The sequence below is a fragment of the Orcinus orca genome, chromosome 3 (genome assembly GCF_937001465.1).
Source record: "Orcinus orca chromosome 3, mOrcOrc1.1, whole genome shotgun sequence".
Classification (NCBI taxonomy): Eukaryota; Metazoa; Chordata; class Mammalia; order Artiodactyla; family Delphinidae; genus Orcinus; species Orcinus orca.
Genome location: NC_064561.1, coordinates 58,090,976 through 58,114,181, shown reverse-complemented (window position 1 = coordinate 58,114,181; position 23,206 = coordinate 58,090,976). Strand labels below are relative to the sequence as shown.

The 23,206-nt window shown below is 45.8% G+C and overlaps 2 protein-coding genes across 2 annotated transcripts in view; one reads left to right on the top strand and one right to left on the bottom strand.

Annotated features, from left to right (window-relative positions):
• Nucleotides 1-2,345: 2,345 nt before the first annotated feature.
• GM2A (ganglioside GM2 activator) lies at nt 2,346-15,609 on the top strand. Its single transcript, XM_012536942.3, has 4 exons — nt 2,346-2,486; nt 7,616-7,777; nt 13,208-13,390; nt 13,729-15,609. The coding sequence occupies exons 1-4, from the start codon at nt 2,397-2,399 to the stop codon at nt 13,882-13,884; spliced, it is 591 nt and encodes a 196-aa protein (XP_012392396.1). The 5' UTR covers nt 2,346-2,396; the 3' UTR covers nt 13,885-15,609.
• Nucleotides 12,583-23,206, bottom strand: part of LOC101287496 (proton-coupled amino acid transporter 3) — a 131,039-nt gene continuing 120,415 nt past the window's right edge. The window contains exon 25 of the mRNA XM_049707796.1: nt 12,583-12,742. Within this exon, the coding sequence (XP_049563753.1) occupies nt 12,724-12,742 (19 nt within the window). The 3' untranslated portion in view covers nt 12,583-12,723. The remainder of the gene's footprint in view (nt 12,743-23,206) is intronic.

Here is a 23,206-nt window from a genome sequence, read left to right as displayed (position 1 = left end):
GAGCTGGGCGGGGAGTGGGGGAGGCTCCAACAGTCCCCCTGGCAACTAAGGAGCCCTTCTGATGTCATGCCCCCTGTAACTAATAGCCTCCTCCCCCCCTGTATAGCAGAGATTGCAGCTGTGCCCTGCCAGCTGCCATCCGTACACAGTGGGGGGTCGTTCCAGGACATTTGCCTCTGACTTGCAAGATTCCCTGTCCAATAGTTGATGCCTCTGCCCCTGACTCCCTCTGGGTTCTTTCTTCAGTCTCATGGCTGGGCGACTGTAAGGACTGCAGGACTTCGGGGTGCAGCCCTACATCATTTCCTCCCAGCTCCTAAAGTCTCCATTCTCTCAGCCTCAGGCACACTCCTTCACACAAGAAGTCAATGGTCTTGGGCAGTAAAAGGTCAAATCTCCTGGCCACTTAGGAGAACCTCTCAATGAGGGGGCACATCCCTTGGGAATTAGAGTGCCTGACATCTCCATCTGGAGGGCTTTGGAGAAAATTGTGCAAAGCCAGAGACACAGTGACTGGAAACCAAGACCATAAGGAAGATGCAAGAAAGAACAGGACAGTAGCTTGTTCAGGGTGCTTGCTTCCAGTCAGGCAGACCCAGGCTTGCCTTGTAAGAGCCTGAGCAGGGGCCTTAACCTCTCTGGGCTCAGTTTCCTCATTTGCAAAACAAGGATTAATAATAATAACAACAACAAACTACCTCCCAGTACTAAGCTATTCACTCATTCAAAAAATATTTATAGATTCAAGTCAGACAAAATAAAGGCCCTGCCCCCATTCCTATAACCCTACCCCACCTCCACAAAAACTAGGGTCTATTCAAGAAAAGCAATCCCCAAGTAAAGAGTAAAACAAAGAATGTTGCCCACCATCCAGTTCTACCTACAGTGCAGCCTGAAAGGGGTTCAGGGAGGAGATTAGGATGAGACACTCTGTGCTCTGGGAAAACTGACAGAACAGGCCTTAGATATTTAGATATGTTCAGGAAGAATTTTTATGAACCTGATTCTTGCATCTTCCTGTAATTAGAAAAGCACTAAAACCATTGACTAAGATATCTGTTCTTTGTGACTAGCAGCAACCTTCTACCGAGATGTGTGCTTGATTGCATGAACCCTTTCATTAGTTTGACACCACTTATACCTCTGAGGGAACAGCCTCAGGAGAAGTGAGTTCTAGTTTTGCTTCTGCTATGTGACATTGGACAAGTCCTCTCACTCAGGGGGCCTGAAATTGCACTTGTGTATAATGAAGAGGTTGTGCTAGATGAGAGAGGGAAGGGATTATCAGAATGGGAGGAAGGTGTGCAATTAGAAAAGCATGTTAAAAGATCAGGTAAAGTCTAGAGCTTAGTTAATACATCAATGCTGGTTCCTAGTTTTTATAAAAAAATACCCTTATATCTTAATGTTAACAATGGGGAAACTAGGAGAGAGTTTTGCACTATTTTTGCAACTTTTCTGTAATCTAAAATTAATTCCAAAATTAAAAATTTCTTTTAAAAGATGATTAGGTTGTTTTAAATTCTATTAATGCATTCATTTACTCAACAAAGATTGCCTATTATGTGTCACATTACTAGTGACCAGAAGTCATGGTTCCACCCCTTGTGGGGTTTACAATCTAGTGGTAATTTGGCAGGAATAGGGTCCCTATTGCTTTTAAAAAAATTAAACCTCAACTACGAAGTGTAGTAGCTTAGGGAAATCTTGGCTGATGAGGTATATATAAACAGAATCCTTGCTCTATCTCTTCTTAGCTGTGTGACCTTGGCAAAGCTAACCTGCCTTATCATGTATGTTTCCTCAGTGGTAAAGTGGAGCAAAAAAATGGATTCCCTCGTTAAGTGCTTAACAGCGCTTGGCATGCATTAAAGCACTTACTAAAAATTATCATTATTATAATAATTATTTAAAAGACACAGTGATTTGTAACACAGCTAAGGGGAAGCGTAGTATCGACAGGGAGCATGATATTTTTGTCAAGAAGGACTTGGGCGAACAAAAACATGACAGCCCTTCCAGCAGCGACGGGTCACAGCGCGAGTTCAGAAACAACAGCCCCGCCCCGCCCTCGCGCTCCGGCCCCGCCCCGCCCCGTACTCGACCCGCCCCTTTTCTCCTCTGGCTCTGCCTTCGCCACTGAAGGCGGGGCCTGTCGCCCACGGGCGAAGTGCGGGGCTAAAGGAGGCACCTTTGGGGGGCGGATCCGGGAGAGTTCTGTCCAATCCCCGGCCCCGAAATCTCAGATCCGGAGGGGACGGGACGCACGGGGAAGTGGCCGCACTCAGCTTTGCCTAGAAATGCACAGCTTTGCATAACCAATACAGGCAGGCATTTAAAGGCGTCGTCGCCTCCACGAACCTTGTAGTTAACCCGGTGAGGACTCACCCTTTGCGATGAACCCTCTGATGCAGGCTCCTCTCCTCATCTCCCTAGGCTTGCTTCTCGCCGGCCCAGCGGCTGCTGCACGCGTCTTCTCGAACCGGGTGAGCATCCTATCCTTTAGGAGGCTGCTTCCAGCATCCCAGCCCAGCTCGGGATGTGCGGGCTGGGGTGGGTTATGGGGGTGGCCTTTCCGGTCTCTAGAATTACTTCTTTTCAGCAGAGCCTCCCAAAGTCACTAACTGTGGGATTCTGAGTGGGTCCTTTGCTCTCTGCGGGTTTCAGTTTCCCCATGTGTACAGAGGGGTGGGCTGTAAGGCTTTGCTCTGCTCCAGACTGTTTTGGAACGGTTAATCTCAGTCCCGTCTGTACTCCTGTCCTCTTTCCAAACGTCTGAGTGAAATTTTACGGAACTGCAAGACCAAGGCTCTAATCCCAGGCCCAGAGACGCAGCCCCGTTTACGTGCCCTCTCTTTTCCGCCATGAAAATGCCTGGAACCTTTTCCCTCCCCTCTGTACTGCTCTGAGGCGCTGCTCCTCCTCGTGGGTGGGTGGGTTTGAGAGGCTTTTCAGGCCAGAAGGTCCATACTTGCTCCTCTGGCGACAAAGGTGCAGCCCTGCTCCTGGGTGTGAGGCATGCAGAGGCAACAGCCTACAAGCTTCTCCCTTATCTTCTCACGCACCCTGTGCTCCAGACCCTGGGGAAGGGGAAGTTCTGTCATTCTGAGAAGTAGAGAAGCCTAGTTCCTCTTCGCTGCATACCTGGGGGCCAGACACTTGGTATCTCTGGCAGCAGTCAAAGAGAGAGGCCCAGCCTAGGTCCCCTCCTACCAACCTCCTTGGAAATATTTGTCAGAGCCAGGAACAGGGCGGTGTGAGGGAAAGTGGGATAGGACTAGGAGGCTTGGCTTCTGATTCCTCCTCTGTCTCTAATCCATGGGGGTGGCATTTGGGTTCCTTAAGCCTTGGTCTCCTTATCTGTACAATGGGCTGGATAGTGCCAACCTGCCTTTCTTTGATGGTTGTGGGTGAAGGGAAATGCTTCCGTGGATGGAAAAGCTCTTATATCTTAAACTCATAAAGTGATAGAAGCCAGTGGGCTCGGCCTCACCCTGTCCCAGGGGCAAGGAGTCTATTTTGCCTATTGAATGGAGGAGCAAAGAACTCTTGGCCTTATTGGCCCGGAGGGTTCACAGTTAGTCCCTGAGTGTAGGTTGAGAATGTTCCTCTTGGCTCCAGGTCTGACCACTATGAGGTGGTGTGGCTAAGTCTGGAACCAGTCCTACATCCCCGCTCTCCTACACGTCTTGGCTCTGGATGCCGTCCCAGACCAGAGGGTCTTACATTGACAGTTTTAGAGAGGCCATGAGACATCAGGGAGTTCACCCACCTTACCCAGCCCCATAGAGGATGGGGGACTCATCTGAGGTTACACAGCAAGGGGCACTTTCCATTCTTATCTGCTATCACCGGGTCTTCTCTGGGCTCATGTGATGCGGAACCTTACCCTGAAACCCTGGGCCACAGGAAGGCTGTGGGGTGATAGTGAGTGTTTGAGCATCAGGAAACCGGCAGTTCCAGTTCCTCCAAAAGCATTAACCCGGTCTCATGCCCCTGGGCTGTGGTGATCCTTAGATAAAAGGGGAGAATGTCTAGCCCCAGGCTGGGTGCAAAATAGGTACTTAATAGACTCTCTGATAACTGTCTAATAGACTCTCTGATAACTGTCTAATAGACTCTGATAACTGTCTAATGTCATTTATTGTGCACATACTGTGTGCTATGTGTTGAGCCAGGTGCTTTGCTCTTTATTTCCCTAATAAACGTTTTTAGGGGAGTAATTTTAGACTTACAGAAAAGTTGCAAAGACAGTACAGAGTTCCCACACACTCCTCACTCAGTTTCCCCTAATGTTAACATTTTGTATTACCATGGTACATTTGTCAAGACTGAGAAACCAGCTTAGGTACATGACCACTAGCTAAACTCTAGACTTTACTTGAATTCTACCAGTTTTCCCATTAACATCCTCTTTCTGTTCCAGGATCCAGTCTCGGGCACCACATTGCATGCGTTGTCCTGTCTCCCCAGTCTCCTCTGGTCTGTGACAGTTTCTCAGACTTGTGTTTTCATGGCCGTGACAGTGTTGAGGAGCTGTGACCTGTACTTTCTGTATACAAACTTCTCACTCTTACAGTAGCCCTGTGAGAAGATATAGTTATGCCCATTTAATATATGAGGAAATTGAGCCTCAAGAGGGGTCAACTGACGCATGTTCTCAGCTAGTGAGAGCGGCTGAGGTGTGGTTTTAATCCAGGTCTGTGATTTGGACGCATATTTCTGCCTCCACAGCTGTGCCTTTGCCCTCTGCTATACGTTGCCTCTTCCCACATGTTAGCCTAGGCTGGGATGACAGATATCTGGTGCCAGGCCTGCCCTTAGTGGGCATTGCTAACCCATCATGCTTCCTTTTCCGGATGAGACTGGACTCAGCTGCAGAATTCACTGCGACAGAAGCCTCTAGTCAGCCATCGAGAAACCACCTTGTTAAGTCTCCCCAGAGCCTGAGGGCGGGAGGAGCGGGGTACTCTGGACACTTCCTCCAGCCTGGAATCAATCCTCGCTGTGAATCAGGCTGCCTTGGAATTTGTGAAAGCAGCTCTAGAAGATGGCTAGTCCTCCTACCCACCCTCCAGCCCAACTCTTAATCCCAGGCATGCTTTCATTTGATAGTGGCCTTCTAATTGATCTCCCGTGTTCTAAACTTAACCCTCTGCAGTCCATTCTCAACCATGAACCAGAGCGTGGCCCTCTCCTGCAATGGCGTTCCATTGCACTTATAGGAAATCCAGCCTCCTGAGGATGACCTATGAGGTCTGGCAGGAATTAAATGACCCTGCCACCCCTCTAAGCTTACTTGGGTGCCTCATCCACTACATCTAGCCCACCAGCCTTGCAGGGCCCAGAGCAGCTGAGCATCTTCCCAGTGCGGGGCCTTTGCCCATGTTCCCTCTGCCTGGACATTCCTTCAGTACTTGCGTGGCTGACTCCTCATCCTGCAGGATTATAACTTCCTCATCACCCTATTTAAGTGAGTCTTGTTACTCTCAACACGACCCTCTGTTTGTTTCTTTTATGGCACCCAGAGATCATAGTGGGTAATAGTTATTTACATTGGACTGAAGCCCCTCACCGAAGGGCAGGCACATTTCTAATTGTTTACCTCTGTGAACAGCCCTTGGCCCCGGTCCTGTGATCACTGTTTCATAAATATCTGCGCAATGAATGTTGAAGGAAACATTTGTTGGTACCTACCCTGTCTAAGGGGCTGTGGGCAATGCAGGGATGAATCAGGCCTTTCTTAGTCATGGCCCAATGCTTCATTCCAAGGGACAGAAGCCCATTTCAAGAAGCTCAAGTAAAGGGAAGTTTATTCCAGGTATACAAGGAATCTCGTGGAACTAATGGCAGGAAGTGGCGGCTGGGATGTCTAATGGCTATCATTTAGGGAGCCAGCTCATGCTTTGTGCCTGGCATTGTGTTATGAGCTTTACGTACATGCTCTCACCCTCGCAACAGATCTGGGAGGAAAGCAGAAATGACTGCACTTAAAAGATGTGGAAGTTGCAGCTCCAAAGGGGAAACTGGCCTGTAGAGTCACATGATATGGGGGTCGAGCTATGATTTCAAGCCATGTCTAACTAAAGCCTTGATTTACCTATAGCTTAGTCTAAAACCATGCCCCTGGCTGTCCCCCCTCACTGCCTATTTAGATAGGGGGCCGGAGGCAGGGGGCGACTCTGTTCTCTTTTCCACAGACCAGCAGAGCCCTTAGTTCTTGTCCCTTTGGCTTGGTCATGAGTCTGGGTGTTCTGGCTCTGACTTAAAGCTTATGACCCCAGGACAGCTCAAAGCCCAAAGTCCTCTGAATGATTTTGCCTCTGTCTCACTTCCCAAATTGGAGGCAGAGAGAATCTGTCCACCTGGCCTGGGTTAAGTATTCTCTTTTGGCCCACCTACCCGTGGCTGTGTTGATGACGGGGGTCAACTTGGGGACGTGGTACTGGCAGGTTTTCCTTCTAAGATGGGATGTGCGTGGTGGGAATGCTGAAAGTCTCTTGCAGGTGGCCTTCAGGGGGCTGGGAAAGGTGTGAGTGGGTGGGCAGAGTCTGCATGGTATAGGAACTGTTAAAGATCATAGACAGGGTTCTGTGGGAGTGGGGAGTCAGTGGTCATGTGTAGTTGGACGCGATGGTGGAATGAGGAATCAGGAGACCTCTTGGGGGATGTGGAGGAAGAGGAGGAGCTATGGCTCAGCAGAGGGGAGGAGAAGGACGTGGGGTGTGGGACAGGGCAGGGCATGCGCAATGGGAGTTAAGAAAGCACTGGTTAGGGCTTCCCTGGTGGTGCAGTGGTTGAGAGTCTGCCTGCCGATGCAGGGGACACGGGTTCGTGCCCCGGTCTGGGAAGATCCCACATGCCGCGGAGCGGCTGGGCCCGTGAGCCATGGCCGCTGAGCCTGCGCGTCCGGAGCCTGTGCTCCGCAACGGGAGAGGCCACAACAGTGAGAGGCCTGCGTACCGCAAAAAAAAAAAAAAAAAGAAAGCAAGCACTGGTTAGGATTGTGCAAGTTTGTTCACTAGGGATTGTTCATCAACAGAGGGCCCACTGGGGATCTTTTCAGGTGTGTCCTAGTCCCTCCCTGGGCTAATTGTGCCTCCTTGAGGGTAGGGTGTTAGATGTTGTTATGTTTCCCACTGTGTTTTGTGTTCCCTATTGTTCCTGGCCCTGGACTGGGCCTGGGCTGTGACGTGAATAAGGTTCTGGGCATGGGCTGCAAAGCCAAATCCTCCAAAAGCCTCCCTCTAAGGAGATGCGAAGACTAGTTGGAGAGGAGTGGAGAGCAGGGCGGTGAGAGATCAGAGAAGGTATCTACCAAAGGTGGATATGGTTAGTCTCCTATTTTGAAGTTCAAGGTCTGTGATTCTGTGCTCTATAGTTCACGCACACTTTTGGGAGATTGTCTTCTAGTTTAGTCCTGCCTATGGAATGGGTAGGACCGATGTTATTCCAGGTTTACAGATGTGGAGTTGTAGATGAAGCTCATAGAGGGCCGGTACCTCGCCGATGGGCACACTGTCAGTAAACTGCTCTGTTAATCCTTCTAACCTGTGACAGTTCCTTTTGTCAACTTTTCTTTTCTCTTCTTTTCTTGCTGCCTTATTGTCCTTAGCTCTCCCAGCTCAGTAGCTTTTCCTGGGATAACTGCGATGAGGGGAAGGACCCTGTGGTGATCAACAGCCTGACGGTGGAACCTGACCCCATTGTCATTCCTGGGAACATGACCGTCAGTGCTGAGGTCAGGACCACTGCGTACCTCAAAGATCCTCTGAAGGTGAGCCCAGGGGTGGGCAGGTTCAGGGAGGTGCTGGAGGGAAGGTGCTATGGGCCAGAGGGAGGGCCCTGAGGCATGTATGCTCAGGGAACTGAATAATTTTGGAATCCTGGAATCCCAGAGCAGCAAAAGAAGCATAGATTTGTTAAATGTCCTTTCATAAGTTTATTTGCCTTTTGTGTTTTTGTTTAGGAATAACCAGTTCATTCATGCCTGTTGCCTGCTTTGGGGGTGGATATTTGCATGTTTTCATACAGAACAATAGAAACTTTCTGTGTATCCATTGCAACTCCATATATTGTAGTCCTTTCCTCACTGGTTTGCATTGCTACCTTTATACCATATTATTATTTTTTTAATATTTATTTGTTTATTTGGCTGCATCAGGTCTTAGTTGCGGCACGCGGGCTCTTCATTGCAGGGCACGGGGCTTCTCTCTAGTTGTGGCACGCAGGCTCCGGAACATGTGGGCTTAGTAGTTGTGACATACACTGTATTCTTGTATGCCTTCAGCCTGTCCTGGTGCAGATCTCTTCTGGCACCAGTTTCCTTTTGACTCTTTAAAAGGATTTCTGATTTGCAATCTGTGTACCTAAAACTACCCTTTGACTTGGTTAATCACAGCCCCTACCTCATACATTTCTCTGAGCGATTACTGAGTTAATAACATGGATAGTTCCTTGCACAGGGCCTGGCACACAAGACCAGCTCGGTACATGTTAGCCCTTGTTAATATTTCCGTTAGTATCAATCTCTTCCTGTGGCTTCTTTGACCCAGACAGAGTCCTGTACGTGCAAACAGCTCTCAGGCTTTGCTTTGCCCAGCACCTCTTCCCGAGTCTTCTCCAGGTTAGGTCACTGCATTTTCTTTAGCTGTTCTTCAAGTGATTTTCCACCAGGGTCACATTTCTACACTACCTCCACTGAGTCTGGAGCAAAGAGCTCTTTAGCGAGCTGGCCATCATGCTTGCTCTTCTGCCACTGCCATGCAAATCAGTTTCCAGGAACACTGATGCAGTACAACTGACTTGGAAGGAAAAAGCTGGTGAACTCGTTTTTCTTCCCCCAGCCTTTTTCTGGCTTCTTTGTAGGCCATTAAGATGGGTTCCCCCCCACCCATTTCCTATTACAGATCTTCCTCAACTTACGTCCCAGTGAACTTAGCATAAGTTGAAAAATCTCGTTAAGTCGAAAATGCATTTAATACACCTAACCTACGACACATCACAGCTTAGCCTCACCTACCTTAACCACACTCAAAACATGTACATTAGCCTACAGTTGGGCAGAATCGTTTAACACAAAGCCTATTTTATGATAAGGTGTTGAATATTGAATACTGTACTGAAAGTGAAAACCAGAATGGTTGTCTGGGTACAGGATGGTTTAAGTTGTTTACCCTCGTGATCGCATGGCTGATTGGAGCTGTGGCTTCCTGTCACTGCCCAGCATCACCAGAGAGAATGGTACTGCATATTGCTAGCCCTGAAAATGATCACAGTTCATAACAGGAAGTACAGTTTCTACTGAATGTGTATTGCTTCTGTACCATCGTAAAGTTGAAAAATTGTAAGTTGAACCATCGTCAGTCTGTACTTTATTACCTGTCATAAATTTGGGCCGTTGAGCTTTTTAAAACTGGACTCAGATTCCCACTGCCCCTTCCCTTCCTCCTGCATTTCTCTTATGTATATAGTTTTGATTTGGTTCCTTTATCTCTTTAGGGTATGTGCATACTAGCTATTAAATGAAAGCCTCTCACCACTTGGGTAGGAGAAAAGATGATGAGTCTCCTTTTACAGATAAGGGACACTGAAGCTCAGAGAAGGATGCAACTTGCCCCAGGTCAGCATTCAAGGCTGGTGTCCTTATCTGTCTAATGTTTCCTATTCCTGAGCTCTTTCTGGCAGGGAGGTGGAATTAGTGCTTGGAGTTTTAGCAGGGGAGTATGCCAGGACTTTCCCCTTGACAGCAAAGAACCCCGCCCCCCAGGAGAGCTGCTAGGATGCAAGCACTGTATGAGCCTCAAGGGCTCTTAAGGTTAGTGGCTTCTCTCCTTGTTACTGGGGCCCAGAGAGGAGTGACTGGTCCAGGCCACGCACCTGTTAGTGGCAGGAGAGAAACCTCCTCCTCTTCTGACCTTGTTGAAGTGAAATTTCTTCAATCAAAAGTCCCATTTGGGGCTTCCCTGGAGCCCGAGCTCTGCAACAAGAGAAGCCACCACAGTGAGAAGCCCGGGCACTGCAACGAAGAGTAGCCCCCGCTCGCCGCAACTAGAGAAAGCCCACGCGCAGCAATGAAGACTCAACGCAGCCAAAAATAAATAAATTAAATAAATTAAACAAAAAATTAAGAGGAAAAAAAAGTCCCATTTGGAACCTGGATGGACTTGATGCCAGCTACAATTTTTAGAAGTTGGATTCGCCAGATTCTGTGAGCCATGGGCAAGGTTAGAGTCTGTCCAGGAACGCGTTTTTCTTTTGATGTGTTCCACAGGATTTGGCATAATTTAGAACTCCCTTCTTTGAGCTCTCAAGTTCCAGCCTCTGAGACCTTGGTTTCCCCATCCTCAGGAATCGTAAATTGCTACCACATTTGGCATGTACACTTATTTCAGGCTTTTAGACATGTAGCTTTCAGCCCTGATGGTTTACCTTTTTTCTCCCCTCTAAAGTCCTGCACCTGCAATGCCCCTGCCTGAGCCCTGTGATTGAGATATAACTGCCCCTTCCCTGATCTCATCAAAATGTCTCCCCTTCAAGTCAGTTGCCAACAGTGGGTCTTTTTTTTTTTTTTAATTTATTTATTTTATTTTTGGCTGCATTGGGTCTTTGTTGCTGTGTGTGGGCTTTCTCTAGTTGTGGCGAGCGGGGGCTACTCTTCGTTGTGGTGCATGTGCTTCTCATTGCAGTGGCTTCTCTTGTTGTGGAGCACAGGCTCTAGGAACGTGGGCTTCAATAGTTGTGGCATACAGGCTCAGTAGTTGTGGCTCGTGGGCTCTACAGCGCAGGCTCAGTAGTTGTGGCGCACAGGCTTATTTGCCCCACGGCATGTGGGATCTTCCTGGACCAGGGCTCGAACCCGTGTCCCCTGCACTGGCAGGCGGATTCTTAACCACTACACCACCAAGGAAGCCCCTATCAGTGGGTCTTTATCTAGAGCCTTGTGTGCCTAGCCCTGAGCTAGAGGCCAAGAGAAAAGTCATTGTTTTCAACTTGCAAGAAACTTGGACTCTTAGGATGTCAGAACTGGTAGGTCTCTTCAAGATCATGAGATCCAAATACTCCATGGTCAAGATGGAGGAGCAGAGGCCTGAGGGGGGAAGGGACTTGCCCAAGCACCCTGGTGGGTACAGGGATCGTGATTCCATTACCCGTCAGTGCCTCTGTCTGTCTTGTGGAACCAGGTCCCATGACACAGGGGTTTATTTAGGTTGAGCTGTGGAGGTGCTAAGGTAGTCCTGGAGTAGAGGGATTGATGGTCCTTTATTACTCAGCTTTGCTTGAATTTTTTTTTTTTTTTTTTTTTTTTTTTGCCCACGCCGCACGTCTTGTGGGATCTTAGTTCCCCAACCAGGCATTGAACTCGGGCCCATGGCAGTGAAAGCACCAAGTCCTAACCACTGGACCGCCCAGGGAACTCCCCCTGCTTGCTCTTCTGAGCCATAGGAACAAGTAGACTGAGAACAAGGACTGGAAAATCAGCCATGGTTTGTAATCCCCAAACGGCAGGCATGGCTGTTGCCTTAAGTTCGGGGTGCCCCCGCTGAGTACCTCCTGTGCTGTGCTTGTCCTGGCTGGGAGAGGCCTGGCTCCTGGTGGATGCAGCCCCACAGGGTTCCAGTGTGGTGGGAGGAGCCCAGGCAGGACTTGGTCCCCGCTGGTCCCCTCAGCTGGGTGTTCTTTCTTGTTCAGGGCAGAACTGGCTCAACCATTTTCATCGGGGTGTTAGCAAAACAAGGAGGGGTATGGAGGGGAGAAGTCCAGCAGGAAGTAATGTTTGGATTTCAGGCACTATGCTAACTGTTTGACAGGCATTGTCTCACTCAGTGGGACCTTGTGAGAGAGGCAGACACTCTTAAAATATCCCATTTTGGAGATAAGGGAATGGAGATAGAAGAAATTCCCCAAGGGCACAAGAGTAGGAAGTGGCAGAAGTAGCATTCTACTCCAGGCCCTCAGCTCTTTCTAGGCAAAGGGGTTGAAGCAGGCCTGGCAGGAGAGGAGACAGGAGGGCTGGGAGGGGACCGTGCATGACTCGGGGTGGGGAATAACATGTGGGTCAGCAGAGTGGGATGAGGCAAATTTGAGTTTGTCCACTCAGGATACAGGCTGCACGGACTTATCCCTTCCTCCTGGACCTGGATCCTGACACCTGGGGCAGTTGGAAGACTGAGTCCACAGCCTGGGGAGCCAGTCTGAGCCCAGCAGGCTCAAGGGGAATAGTGCCCATCCAGGATTTGTCTCTTAGAAACAAAAGCCCTGAATCAAGTGAGCTTGGGGGCTGGGATTCACAGAATGCTGTGATGTTACAGCCGAGAGTGGTTTCCTGCCATCACACCCACAGAGAATCAGACTTCCTCCTGCCCTTTCCCGGCACTTTCCCCTGACACCTTTGGGGGGATACGATCACGGTCCCTAAGGCACCACTCATTTGGCTCTTAGGCAGCTAATACTTAGTGAATGCTTAGCCCGTGCCATGCACAACTGGTCAGCCCCCACCTCCAGAACAGGAGCAGAATCGTGGCAGCACAGAGGTGTGAAGTACTCACAGGTCTCCCCATCCAGCTTCTCTCTGGGTGCAGGAGTCCTTTTGTAGCTTCCGCAACAGGGTCCAGGCAGCCCATCTCTTCTTGAGGTAGTTCCATCTGTTGTAACTTCACTATGATTGTTAAGATCTTCCTAATAGCAATCCCAGAATGATCCCTCTGTAAATTCCTATTGTTTTCAGTTCTGTCTTCTATGGCTGTACAGAGAAAATAGGATCCAAGAATAGCAGATGGGTTTCATCTTGGTAACCAACTCCAATCAGTTGGTGGTAGCTGCCTGAAGTCCTCTGAAGGAAAAGGTTCTGAAGCCAAGATTGGGCTGAGAAGGAAAGTCTAGAAGCAGTGCCACACTTAGCCAATTAGCAGTTAGATGACAAGTGCATTTCAACTTCAACCAATGGGTAGTGACTCCCTAAAGAATTATAAGACTGTGGTTCAGTGCAGGGGGAAAAATGTTACATTCGATTATTAATGTCAGCCACGGGCACAGGAAAGGATAGTGTTGGAGCATGTGCCACAATACTGTCATTTCTCGATCAGAATATCTCCCAGATCCCATCCAATTAAAAACTCTGTTAAAATAAAAGGCTGACCTTTTAAAGAGGCGGAGGAACTGGTATGTTAGCCTTGGAATTTTACACTTTCTCCAACTCTCTCACCAGGTGGTACTAACTCTGGAGAAGGAAGTGGCTGGCTTTTGGGTCAAAGTCCCATGTGTGGAGCAACTTGGCAGCTGCACCTACGAGAACTTCTGTAATGTGCTTGAAGTGTTAACTCCCGATGAGAATCCCTGCCCAGAACCCCTGCACACCTATGGGCTTCCCTGTCACTGTCCCTTCAAACGAGTAAGTATAGGGAGGGGAGAGCATTCCCACCGTGACTAGAGTAGAGACATGGGGTTTGGAGACATTCTCTTGCAGACCTGGATGTCTGTGGGTGTAAACTGATATGATCTATCCTGAATCACTTATCTTTTGGGGGCCTCGGTTTATCCAACTGTGAATGGGAGACCTGAAGCTCGATCTGACCTCTGGTGTCCTTGTGCTGTCACATTCTGTGCTCTGCCTGGCTCTTAGGAGAGTGGGAAGAGGGGCGGTTTGCAGCTGCATTCCTAGAGGTCACTCCAGGAGAGAGTCCCATCTGTAGGCTCTCACTGACCTGTGGTCCACTGCCTTTCCCACAGGGTACCTACTCACTTCCCAAGTCTGACTTCTTCCTGCCTGACCTGGAGCTGCCCAGCTGGCTCAGCAGTGGGAACTACCGCTCGAAGATCACCCTAAGCATCAACGGGGAGCATCTGGGCTGTGTCAAAATCTCCGCCTCCCTAAAGAGCAAATAAGGTGGCACCTGCCACAGCAGAATGAAGGGGATGTAGGAAGGCATCCTCTTCTTCTGTCTTACGTTGGCCAAGTCCAGATTCTACTCTCTGTCCTTTCTCAAGCCCCTTTCTACAATGATGACACTCCCCCGCTGAAAGTCATTTTATGCCACCTACAAAATTTTTAGGTGTGGGCCAGCAGCCCTAACCTAAAGGAGAATGAGCCTCGTGTTTTTTTTTGTTTGTTTGTTTTGTTTTTTTGTTTTGCGGTACACAGGCCTCTCACTGTTGTGGCCTCTCCCGTTGAGGAGCACAGGCTCCGGACGTGCAGGCTCAGCGGCCATGGCTCACGGGCCCAGCCGCTCTGCATGTGGGATCTTCCCGGACTGGGGCACGAACCCGTATCCCCTGCATTGGCAGGCGGACTCTCAACCATTGCGCCACCAGGAAAGCCCCAAGCCTGGTGGTTTTTGACAGCCCAGGACATCTACTGGGCTGGCCACTGCATTTTCCTCCTCACCTCCATAGCTTTCTCTCTAAGAGCTCAACTCATTTTCTAAATGGTCAAGGAAGGGGGCTAACACGTTTTGTGACCCCACATTCAGGCTGACCCAGTCTTGGTCTCCTGAAGTACCTTTATGATTTTTCTCATTGATTTTTTTGTGTGCATCGCTGACCTAAAAGCAGAGTGAGAGTACTAACAGTTTTCATTTTACTCCCACCCCCCTCTTACAAAGAAGGGTCTGAAGGAGTCGATCTCAGTCTGTTCCTCCATTAACGTCTATGATTTAGTATTCTTTTCTAGACTTGCCCAGTTAACAGTGGGGCACAGTGTATCCTGGAGAGGCAGGGCATGTGATGGGAGAGATATCTGAGAATGCTCTGTGTTTAAGATAGTCTGCGAACTCAGGTACCTGCAGGGCAAAGCGCAAGGCATCAGTACGTGATGAGACCACGAGGAACATGTTGTTTGCCAGCACATCTTCCATTTTTTTTCCTTTGTATAACATAACTGATCTGAGGCAGCTGCTGCCCAGTCTCGAGCTGGGGGTATAATCAGGGATGGGGAGTGGGGTGAGTTGGGAAGGGCACATCTGGTCCGTAGGGACAGCTGCTATCTAGCTATAGGTAGTGAGTACCACAGGAGAGTATGGGCCCAGCATTGCCAAATATTCTCAATTTCTTTTTCACTCGAGAAGCCAGAAATCCAGACTTTTATATGAAATCAATTTTTAAATATTGGCAACGAATTATTTTTTTAAATACTGAGCAGGCAGAAGGGGCCGAACAGACTTGTCACTGGGGAAATCTGGTTGGCTCATGGGTGGCCAGTTCGTGGCCTTGGATATAAGAACATGCATGCCTTGTCCTTTTAACTTTGAGACAACTCCTCCACCACTGTGTCTCCCTCCATCGGGTCAAAGCCATAGTGCCTGACCCTAGAATGCTCCTCCAGTGCTGGGGGAGTGGAGGCGGCCTCAGAGCTGTGAGCTCAGGGATCACGAGGCTGCCTGCCCTGGCCTTGGAGCACTGTCAGGGTGAGTGGGGCAGAGGCTGAACAGGCGGACCCACCAGCAGCCACTCTGTGGAGCAGGGATCCAGCGAAGAGAGGTGGACTCATGTCACGTGCCTGGCTTTGTTCACTGTCCTGTCCTCTCATGACAACTTAATCACCCATGACCAGCCCCGGGTTCTGGGCTCACATGAAGGCTAGAATTGTAATAAATCTTTTTAACTTGAGGAGAATTCCTCCTTTGTTGTGGCTGCATATATTCTCATTGATCACATCTCAGGATTTCTTTCTTTTTTTTTTTAAACATCTCTATTGGAGTATAATTGCTTTACAATGGTGTGTTAGTTTCTGCTTTATAACAAAGTGAATCAATTATACATATGTTCCCATATCTCTTCCCTCTTGCGTCTCCCTCCCTCCCACCCTCCCTATCCCACCCCTCTAGGTGGTCACAAAGCACGGAGCTGATCTCCCTGTGCTATGCGGCTGCTTCCCACTAGCTATCTATTTTACATTTGGTAGAGTATATATGTCCATGCCACTCTCTCACTTCATCACAGCTTACCCTTCCCCCTCCCTGTGTCCTCAAGTCCATTTTCTACGTCTGCGTCTTTATTCCTGTCCTGCCCCTAGGTTCTTCATAAACTTTTTTTTTTTTAGATTCCATATATATGTGTTAGCATATGGTATTTGTTTTTCTCTTTCTGACTTCACTGTATGACAGACTCTAGGTCCATCCACCTCACTACAAATAACTCAATTTCGTTTCTTTTTATGGCTGAGTAATATTCCATTGTATATATGTGCCACATCTTCTTTATCCATTCATCTGTTGATGGACACTTAAGTTGCTTCCATGTCCTGGCGATTGTAAATAGAGCTGCAATGAACATTGTGGTACATGTCTGTTTTTGAATTTTGGTTTTCTCAGGGTATATGCCCAGTAGTGGGATTGCTGTGTTGTATGGTAGTTCTATTTTTAGTTTTTAAAGGAACTTCCTTACTGTTCTCCATAGTGGCTGCGTCAATTTACATTCTCACCAACAGTGCAAGACGGTTCCCTTTTCTCCACACCCTCTCCAGCATTTATTGTTTGTAGATTTTTTGATGATGCCCATTCTGACTGGAGTGACATCTCGGGATTTCTGGAGCTTGTTTTCTGGGCTGTTTCTGCCAGAAGAGTTTGTGGCAGTGGGACAGGTGAGCTGAGGTGATGCCAGGGACTGACTCTTCTGTTTCTGTCTCCTGTGCTGCTTGTTATCTCAGCTTCATTCTGTCTCATCACCATCCAGCTTCCTTGGTTGTTTTTTTGCCTTCCCATCGCACTGTGACCTCTCCAGCCCTTTTTTTCCCCCTCCTGGATCTTTGAGTTGAGCATTATTCTCCCAGTTGCATCCTTGCACGGAAGGAAGCTCGATAGTTCGGTTAGTCTTTGTGTGCCATGCCATGCTCTCGGCTCAGATGCTCCTCCAAGCCTTGGTGGGGGGCAGTGAGAGGTTGTGTGGGGAGATGGTGAGAATCTCAAATCACAGGGAAAAGTGAACTTTTTAATAAATGGTGCTGAGCCAAATGGAAAGCCATTTGGAGAAAGTTGAAATTAGATCTATACTTAATGCCATATGCAAGAATAAACTCCAAGTGAATCCAGGGTCTAAGTGTTAAAAATGAAACCATACAAATACTAAAAGGAAACATGGGTGAAACATCCAGAGGCAATAAAGACTGATACATTTGACTCCATATGAAAAAAAATTGCTTGGCAAGAAACACCAGTCAAAAGACTGGAAGAAAATATTTACAGCACATATCATAGACAAAAGGTTAATAATATTCCTACTATAAAGAATTGTCAGGGCTTCCCTGGTGGCGCAGTGGTTGAGAATCTGCCTGCTAATGCAGGGGACACAGGTTCAAGCCCTGGTCTGGGAAGATCCCACGTGCTGCAGAACAACTAGGCCCGTGAGCCACAACTACTGAGCCTGTGTATCTGGAGCCTGTGCTCCGCAACATGAGAGGCCGCGATAGTGAGAGGCCCGCGCGCCGCGATGAAGAGTGGCCCCTGCTTGCCACAACTAGAGAAAGCCCTCGCACAGAAACGAAGACCCAACACAGCAAAAATAAATAAATAAACTCCTACCCCCCCCCCCAAAAAAAAAGAATTGTCAAGGGATCAAAAACCTGATAGAAAAACTGGGAAAAGAATTGAACAGACAAACTCTCACACAAAGGTATAAAAATGACCCTTAAACATGAAAAAAAATGTTGAAACTCACTTCAAGATCAGAAAAATGTAAATTGAAACAATATTGACATAACATTTGTCATTTCTTGGGTTGGTAAAAAATAAGTACACCACCACAACCCACCAGGCAAGGCTGTGTGGAAACAGGTCCTCTCATACACAGCTGGTAGGAATGCAAACTGATTCAGTCCTTGAGGGGAATTTGTCAGTGTTACTTGTCATGTAAGAAAAGAGTGTAAGAAAAATAGACGTGTGTCTGCTCATTTGTACATAAGGAAAAATGAGCCAGGAACTAATGAATTGCTTATTTACAGAGAGTGGAAAGAAGAGGGAAATGATAACAGTTTATAAAGGATGAAGAGGATGGGATGCTTCTGAGTATATCTTTGTTTGTATCTGACTCTTAGAACCATATAATGTTTCTGATTCCCAAATCATGATTAAAATCAACCAGGAGATAAGGGAAATTTAACATGGAATACAAACTAACAAAACCTATTTCAAATGAAAACCCATTTCAAATAATACAACCACACTGAAGTGGGTGGGGAAAAAATAAAATTACAGTATTTTGATGGGGTACTATAAAGCAACAGAAAAAAGGAACTGCACACAAATACTGAATGTACTCTAATTAGTCAATTAGTTTTTTCACAGGAGTAGCAGTTAGCAATTTTGAAAGTATTTCATGTGTATATTAGGATTGAGAAAATGAATAAGTATATTATGGACACTGAGAGCATAGGGGCATATTGAAAGGACACAGGAAACAACCTGAGCTCTCAGTGGCCAAATCTTGGACAACTTGAGCAAGAAAAGAAATATTGACAGTAATGGGTTATAATCCATTGAATAAACATCCTTGCGTCCATACACAACAGAATCCCAATTAAATGTAGAAGAAATGGCAAAAATGGGAAAAAAAACAACGTCATTAGGCAAATGCCATTGTAAGAATTGTTGCAGACAAGAAACATCTATGTGTGCTAAAATTATTGGATAAACGTATGATGAGAAACAGGATTTTGCATGGTCTCAAGATATCTCCTTACAGGATACAATTACAAAGGGGAAAAATATAGTGGAGAAACCTGGCAGACACCACTTAACCAACTGATCAAATTTAACATCACCATACTGACATCGTGCACTTCCCAATATGGTGCACTGATAAAGGACAGTGACACTTCTCTGGTATTGTCCAAAACGTATAATCTCAATTTCATCACAAGAAAGATCACACATGGAGAACAGTATGGAGGTTCCTTAAAGAACTACAAATAGAACTACCATATGACCCAGCAATCCCACCACTGGGCATATACCCTGAGAAAACCATAATTCAAAAAGAGTCATGTACCAAAATGTTCATTGCAGCTCTGTTTACAATAGCCAGGAGATGGAAACAACCTAAGTGTCCATCATCGGATGAATGGATAAAGAAGATGTGGCACATATATACAATGGAATATTACTCAGCCATAAGAAGAAACGCAATTGAGCTTCTTGTAGTGAGGTGGATAGACCTAGAGTCTGTCATACAGAGTGAAGTAAGTCAGAAAGAGAAAGACAAATACCGTATACTAACACATATATATGGAATTTAAGAAAAAAAATGTCATGAAGAACCTAGGGGTAAGACAGGAATAAAGCCACAGACCTACTAGAGAATGGACTTGAGGATATGGGGAGGGGGAAGGGTAAGCTGTGACAAAGCGAGAGAGTGGCATGGACATATATACACTACCAAACGTAAAACAGATAGCTAGTGGGAAGCAGTCGCATAGCACAGGGAGATCCGCTTGGTGCTTTGTGACCACCTAGAGGGGTGGGATAGGGAGGGTGGGAGGGAGGGAGACGCAAGAGGGAAGAGATATGGGAACATATGTATATGTATAACTGATTCACTTTGTTATAAAGCAGAAACTAACACACCATTGTAAAGCAATTATACTCCAATAAAGATGTAAAAAAAAAAAAAAAAAGAAAGATCACACAAACCTAAATTGAGAAACAATACAAAATAACTGGCTAGTTGTCTTCAAAAGCATCAGGGCCATGAACAGTAAGGGAAGACTGAGCAACAGTCACAGATTAGAAGAGAATATAGAAATTGTGAGAACTTGGATTGGATGCTGGATTAGAAAAAGGACCAGAAATAAGATTTCACCAGTGTTAATTACTTAGTTTTGATCACTGTGCTCTGTTTGGGTAAGATGTTAACATTATTGAAAGCTAGGTGAAGGGTATATGGGGACTCTATTATTTTTGCCACTTTAAAGTTTTTTCAAAATAAAAAGTTGTAGGTAAGCAAGAACTACAATCCTGCAGCCTGTGGAACAAAAACCACATTCACAGAAAGGTAGACAAGATGAAAAGGCAGAGGGCTATGTACCAGATGAAGGAACAAGATAAAACCCCAGAAAAACAACTACATGAAGTAGAGATAGGCAACCTTCCAGAAAAAGAATTCAGAATAATGATAGTGAAGATGATCCAGGACCTCGGAAAAGGAATGGAGGCAAAGATCGAGAAGATGCAAGAAATGTTTAACAAAGACCTAGAAGAATTAAACAACAAACAAACAGAGATGAACAATACAATAACTGAAATGAAAAATACACTACAAGGAATCAATAGTAGAATAACTGAGGCAGAAAAACACATAATTGACCGGGAAGACAGAATGGTGGAATTCACTGCTGCGGAACAGAATAAAGAAAAAAGAACGAAAAGAACTGAGGACAGCCTAAGAGACCTCTGGGACAATATTAAACACAACAACATTCGCATTACAGGGGTCCCAGAAGGAGAAGAGAGAGAGGAAGGACCCAAGAAAATATATGAAGAGATTATAGTCAAAAACTTCCTTAACATGGGAAAGGAAATAGCCACCCAAGTCCAGGAAGTGCAGAGAGTCCCATACAGGATAAACTCAAGGAGAAACACGCTGAGACACATAGTAATCAAATTGGCAAAAATTAAAGGCAAAGAAAAATTATTGAAAGCAGCAAGGGAAAAACGACAAATAACATACAAGGGAACTCCCATAAGGTTAACAGCTGATTTCTCCACAGAAACTCTACAAGCCAGAAGGGAGTGGCATGATATACTTAAAGTGATGAAAGGGAAGAACCTACAACCAAGATTACTGTACCCGTCAAGGATCTCATTCAGATTCCATGGAGAAATCAAAAGCTTTACAGACAAGCAAAAGCTAAGAGAATTCAGCACCACCAAACCATCTCTACAACAAATGCTAAACAAACTTCTCTAAGTGGGAAACACAAGAGAAGAAAAGGACCTATAAACACAAACCCAAAACAATTAAGAAAATGGTCATAGGAACATACATATCGATAATTACCTTAAATGTGAATGGATTAAATGCTCCAACCAAAAGACACAGGCTTGCTGAATGGATACAAAAACAAGACCCATCTATATGCTGTCTACAAGAGACCCACTTCAGGCCTAGGGACACATACAGACTGAAAGTGAGGGGATGAAAAAAGATACACCATGCAAATGGAAATCAAAAGAAAGCTGGAGTAGCTATACTCATATCAGACAAAATAGACTTTAAAATAAAGAAGGTTACAAGAGACAAGGAGGAACACTACATAATGATCAAGGGATCAATCCAAGAAGAAGATATAACAACTATAAATACATATGCACCCAACATAGAAGTACCTCAATACATAACGCAACTGCTAACAGCTATAAAAGAGGAAATTGACAGTAACACAATAATAGTGGGAGACTTTAACTCCTTACTTACACCAATGGACAGATCATCCAAAATGAAAATAAATAAGGAAACAGAAGCTTTAAATGACACAATAGACCAGATAGATTTAATTGATATTTATAGGACATTCCATCCAAAAACAGCAGATTACACTTTCTTGTCAAGTGCGCACAGAACATTCTCCAGGATAGATCACATCTTGGGTCACAAATCAAGCCTCTGTAAATTTAAGAAAACTGAAATCATATCAAGCATCTTTTCTGACCACAATGCTATGAGATTAGAAATGAATTACAGGGAAAAAAACGTAAAAAACACAAACACATGGAGGCTAAACAATACATTACTAAATAACCAAGAGATCACTGAAGAAATCAAAGAGGAAATAAAAAAATATCTAGAGACAAATGACAATGAAAACACGACGATCCAAAACCTATGGGATGCAGCAAAAGCAGTTCTAAGAGGGAAGTTTATAGCTATACAAGCCTACCTCATGAAACAAGAAAAATCTCAAATAAACAATCTAGCCTTACACCTAAAGGAACTAGAGGAAGAAGAACAAACAAAACCCAAAGTTAGCAGAAGGAAAGAAATCATAAAGATCAGAGCAGAAATAAATGAAATAGAAACAAAGAAAACAATAGCAAAGATCAATAAAACTAAAAGCTGGTTCTTTGAGAAGATAAACAAAATCGATACACCTTTAGCCAGACTCATCAAGAAAAAAAGGGAGAGGACTCAATTCAATAAAATTAGAAATGAAAAAGGAGAAGTTACAACAGACACTGCAGAAATACAAAGCATCCTAAAAGACTACTACAAGCAACTCTATGCCAATAAAATGGACAACCTGGAAGAAACGGACAAATTCTTAGAAAGGTATAAACTTCCAAGACTGAACCAGGAAGAAATAGAAAATATGAACAGACCAATCACAAGTAATGAAATTGAAACTGTGATTAAAAATCTTCCAACAAACAAAAGTCCAGGACCAGATGGCTTCACAGGTGAATTCAATCAAACATTTAGAGAAGAGCTAACACCCATCCTTCTCAAACTCTTCCAAAAAATTGCAGAGGAAGGAACACTCCCAAACTCATTCTATGAGGCCACCATTACCCTGATATCAAAACCAGACAAAGATACTACAAAAAAAGGAAATTACAGACCAATATCACCGATGAATATAGATGCAAAAATCCTCAACAAAATACTAGCAAACAGAATCCAACAACGTATTAAAAGGATCATACACCATGATCAAGTGGGATTTATCCCAGGGATGCAAGGATTCTTCAATATACACAAATCAATCAATGTGATACACCATATTAACAACCTGAAGAATAAAAACTATATGATTGGGCTTCCCTGGTGGTGCAGTGGTTGAGAGTCCGCCTGCCGATGCAGGGGACACGGGTTCGTGCCCTGGTCCGGGAAGATCCCAGCGGAGCGGCTGGGCCCGTGAGCCATGGCCGCTGAGCCTGCGCATCTGGAGCCTGTGCTCCGCAACAAGAGAGGCCACAACAGTGAGAGGCCCACGTAACGCAAAAAAAAAACAAAACAAAACTATATGATCATCTCAATAGATGCAGAAAAAGCTTTTGACAAAATTCAACACCCATTTATGATAAAAACTCTGCAGAAAGTGGGCATAGAGGGAACCTACCTCAACATAATAAAGGCCATATACAACAAACCCACAGCAAACATCATTCTCAATGGTGAAAAACTGAAAGCATTTCCTCTAAGATCAGGAAAAAGACAAGGATGTCCACTCTCACCACTATTATTCAACATAGTTTTGGAAGTCCTAGCCAAAACTGTCACT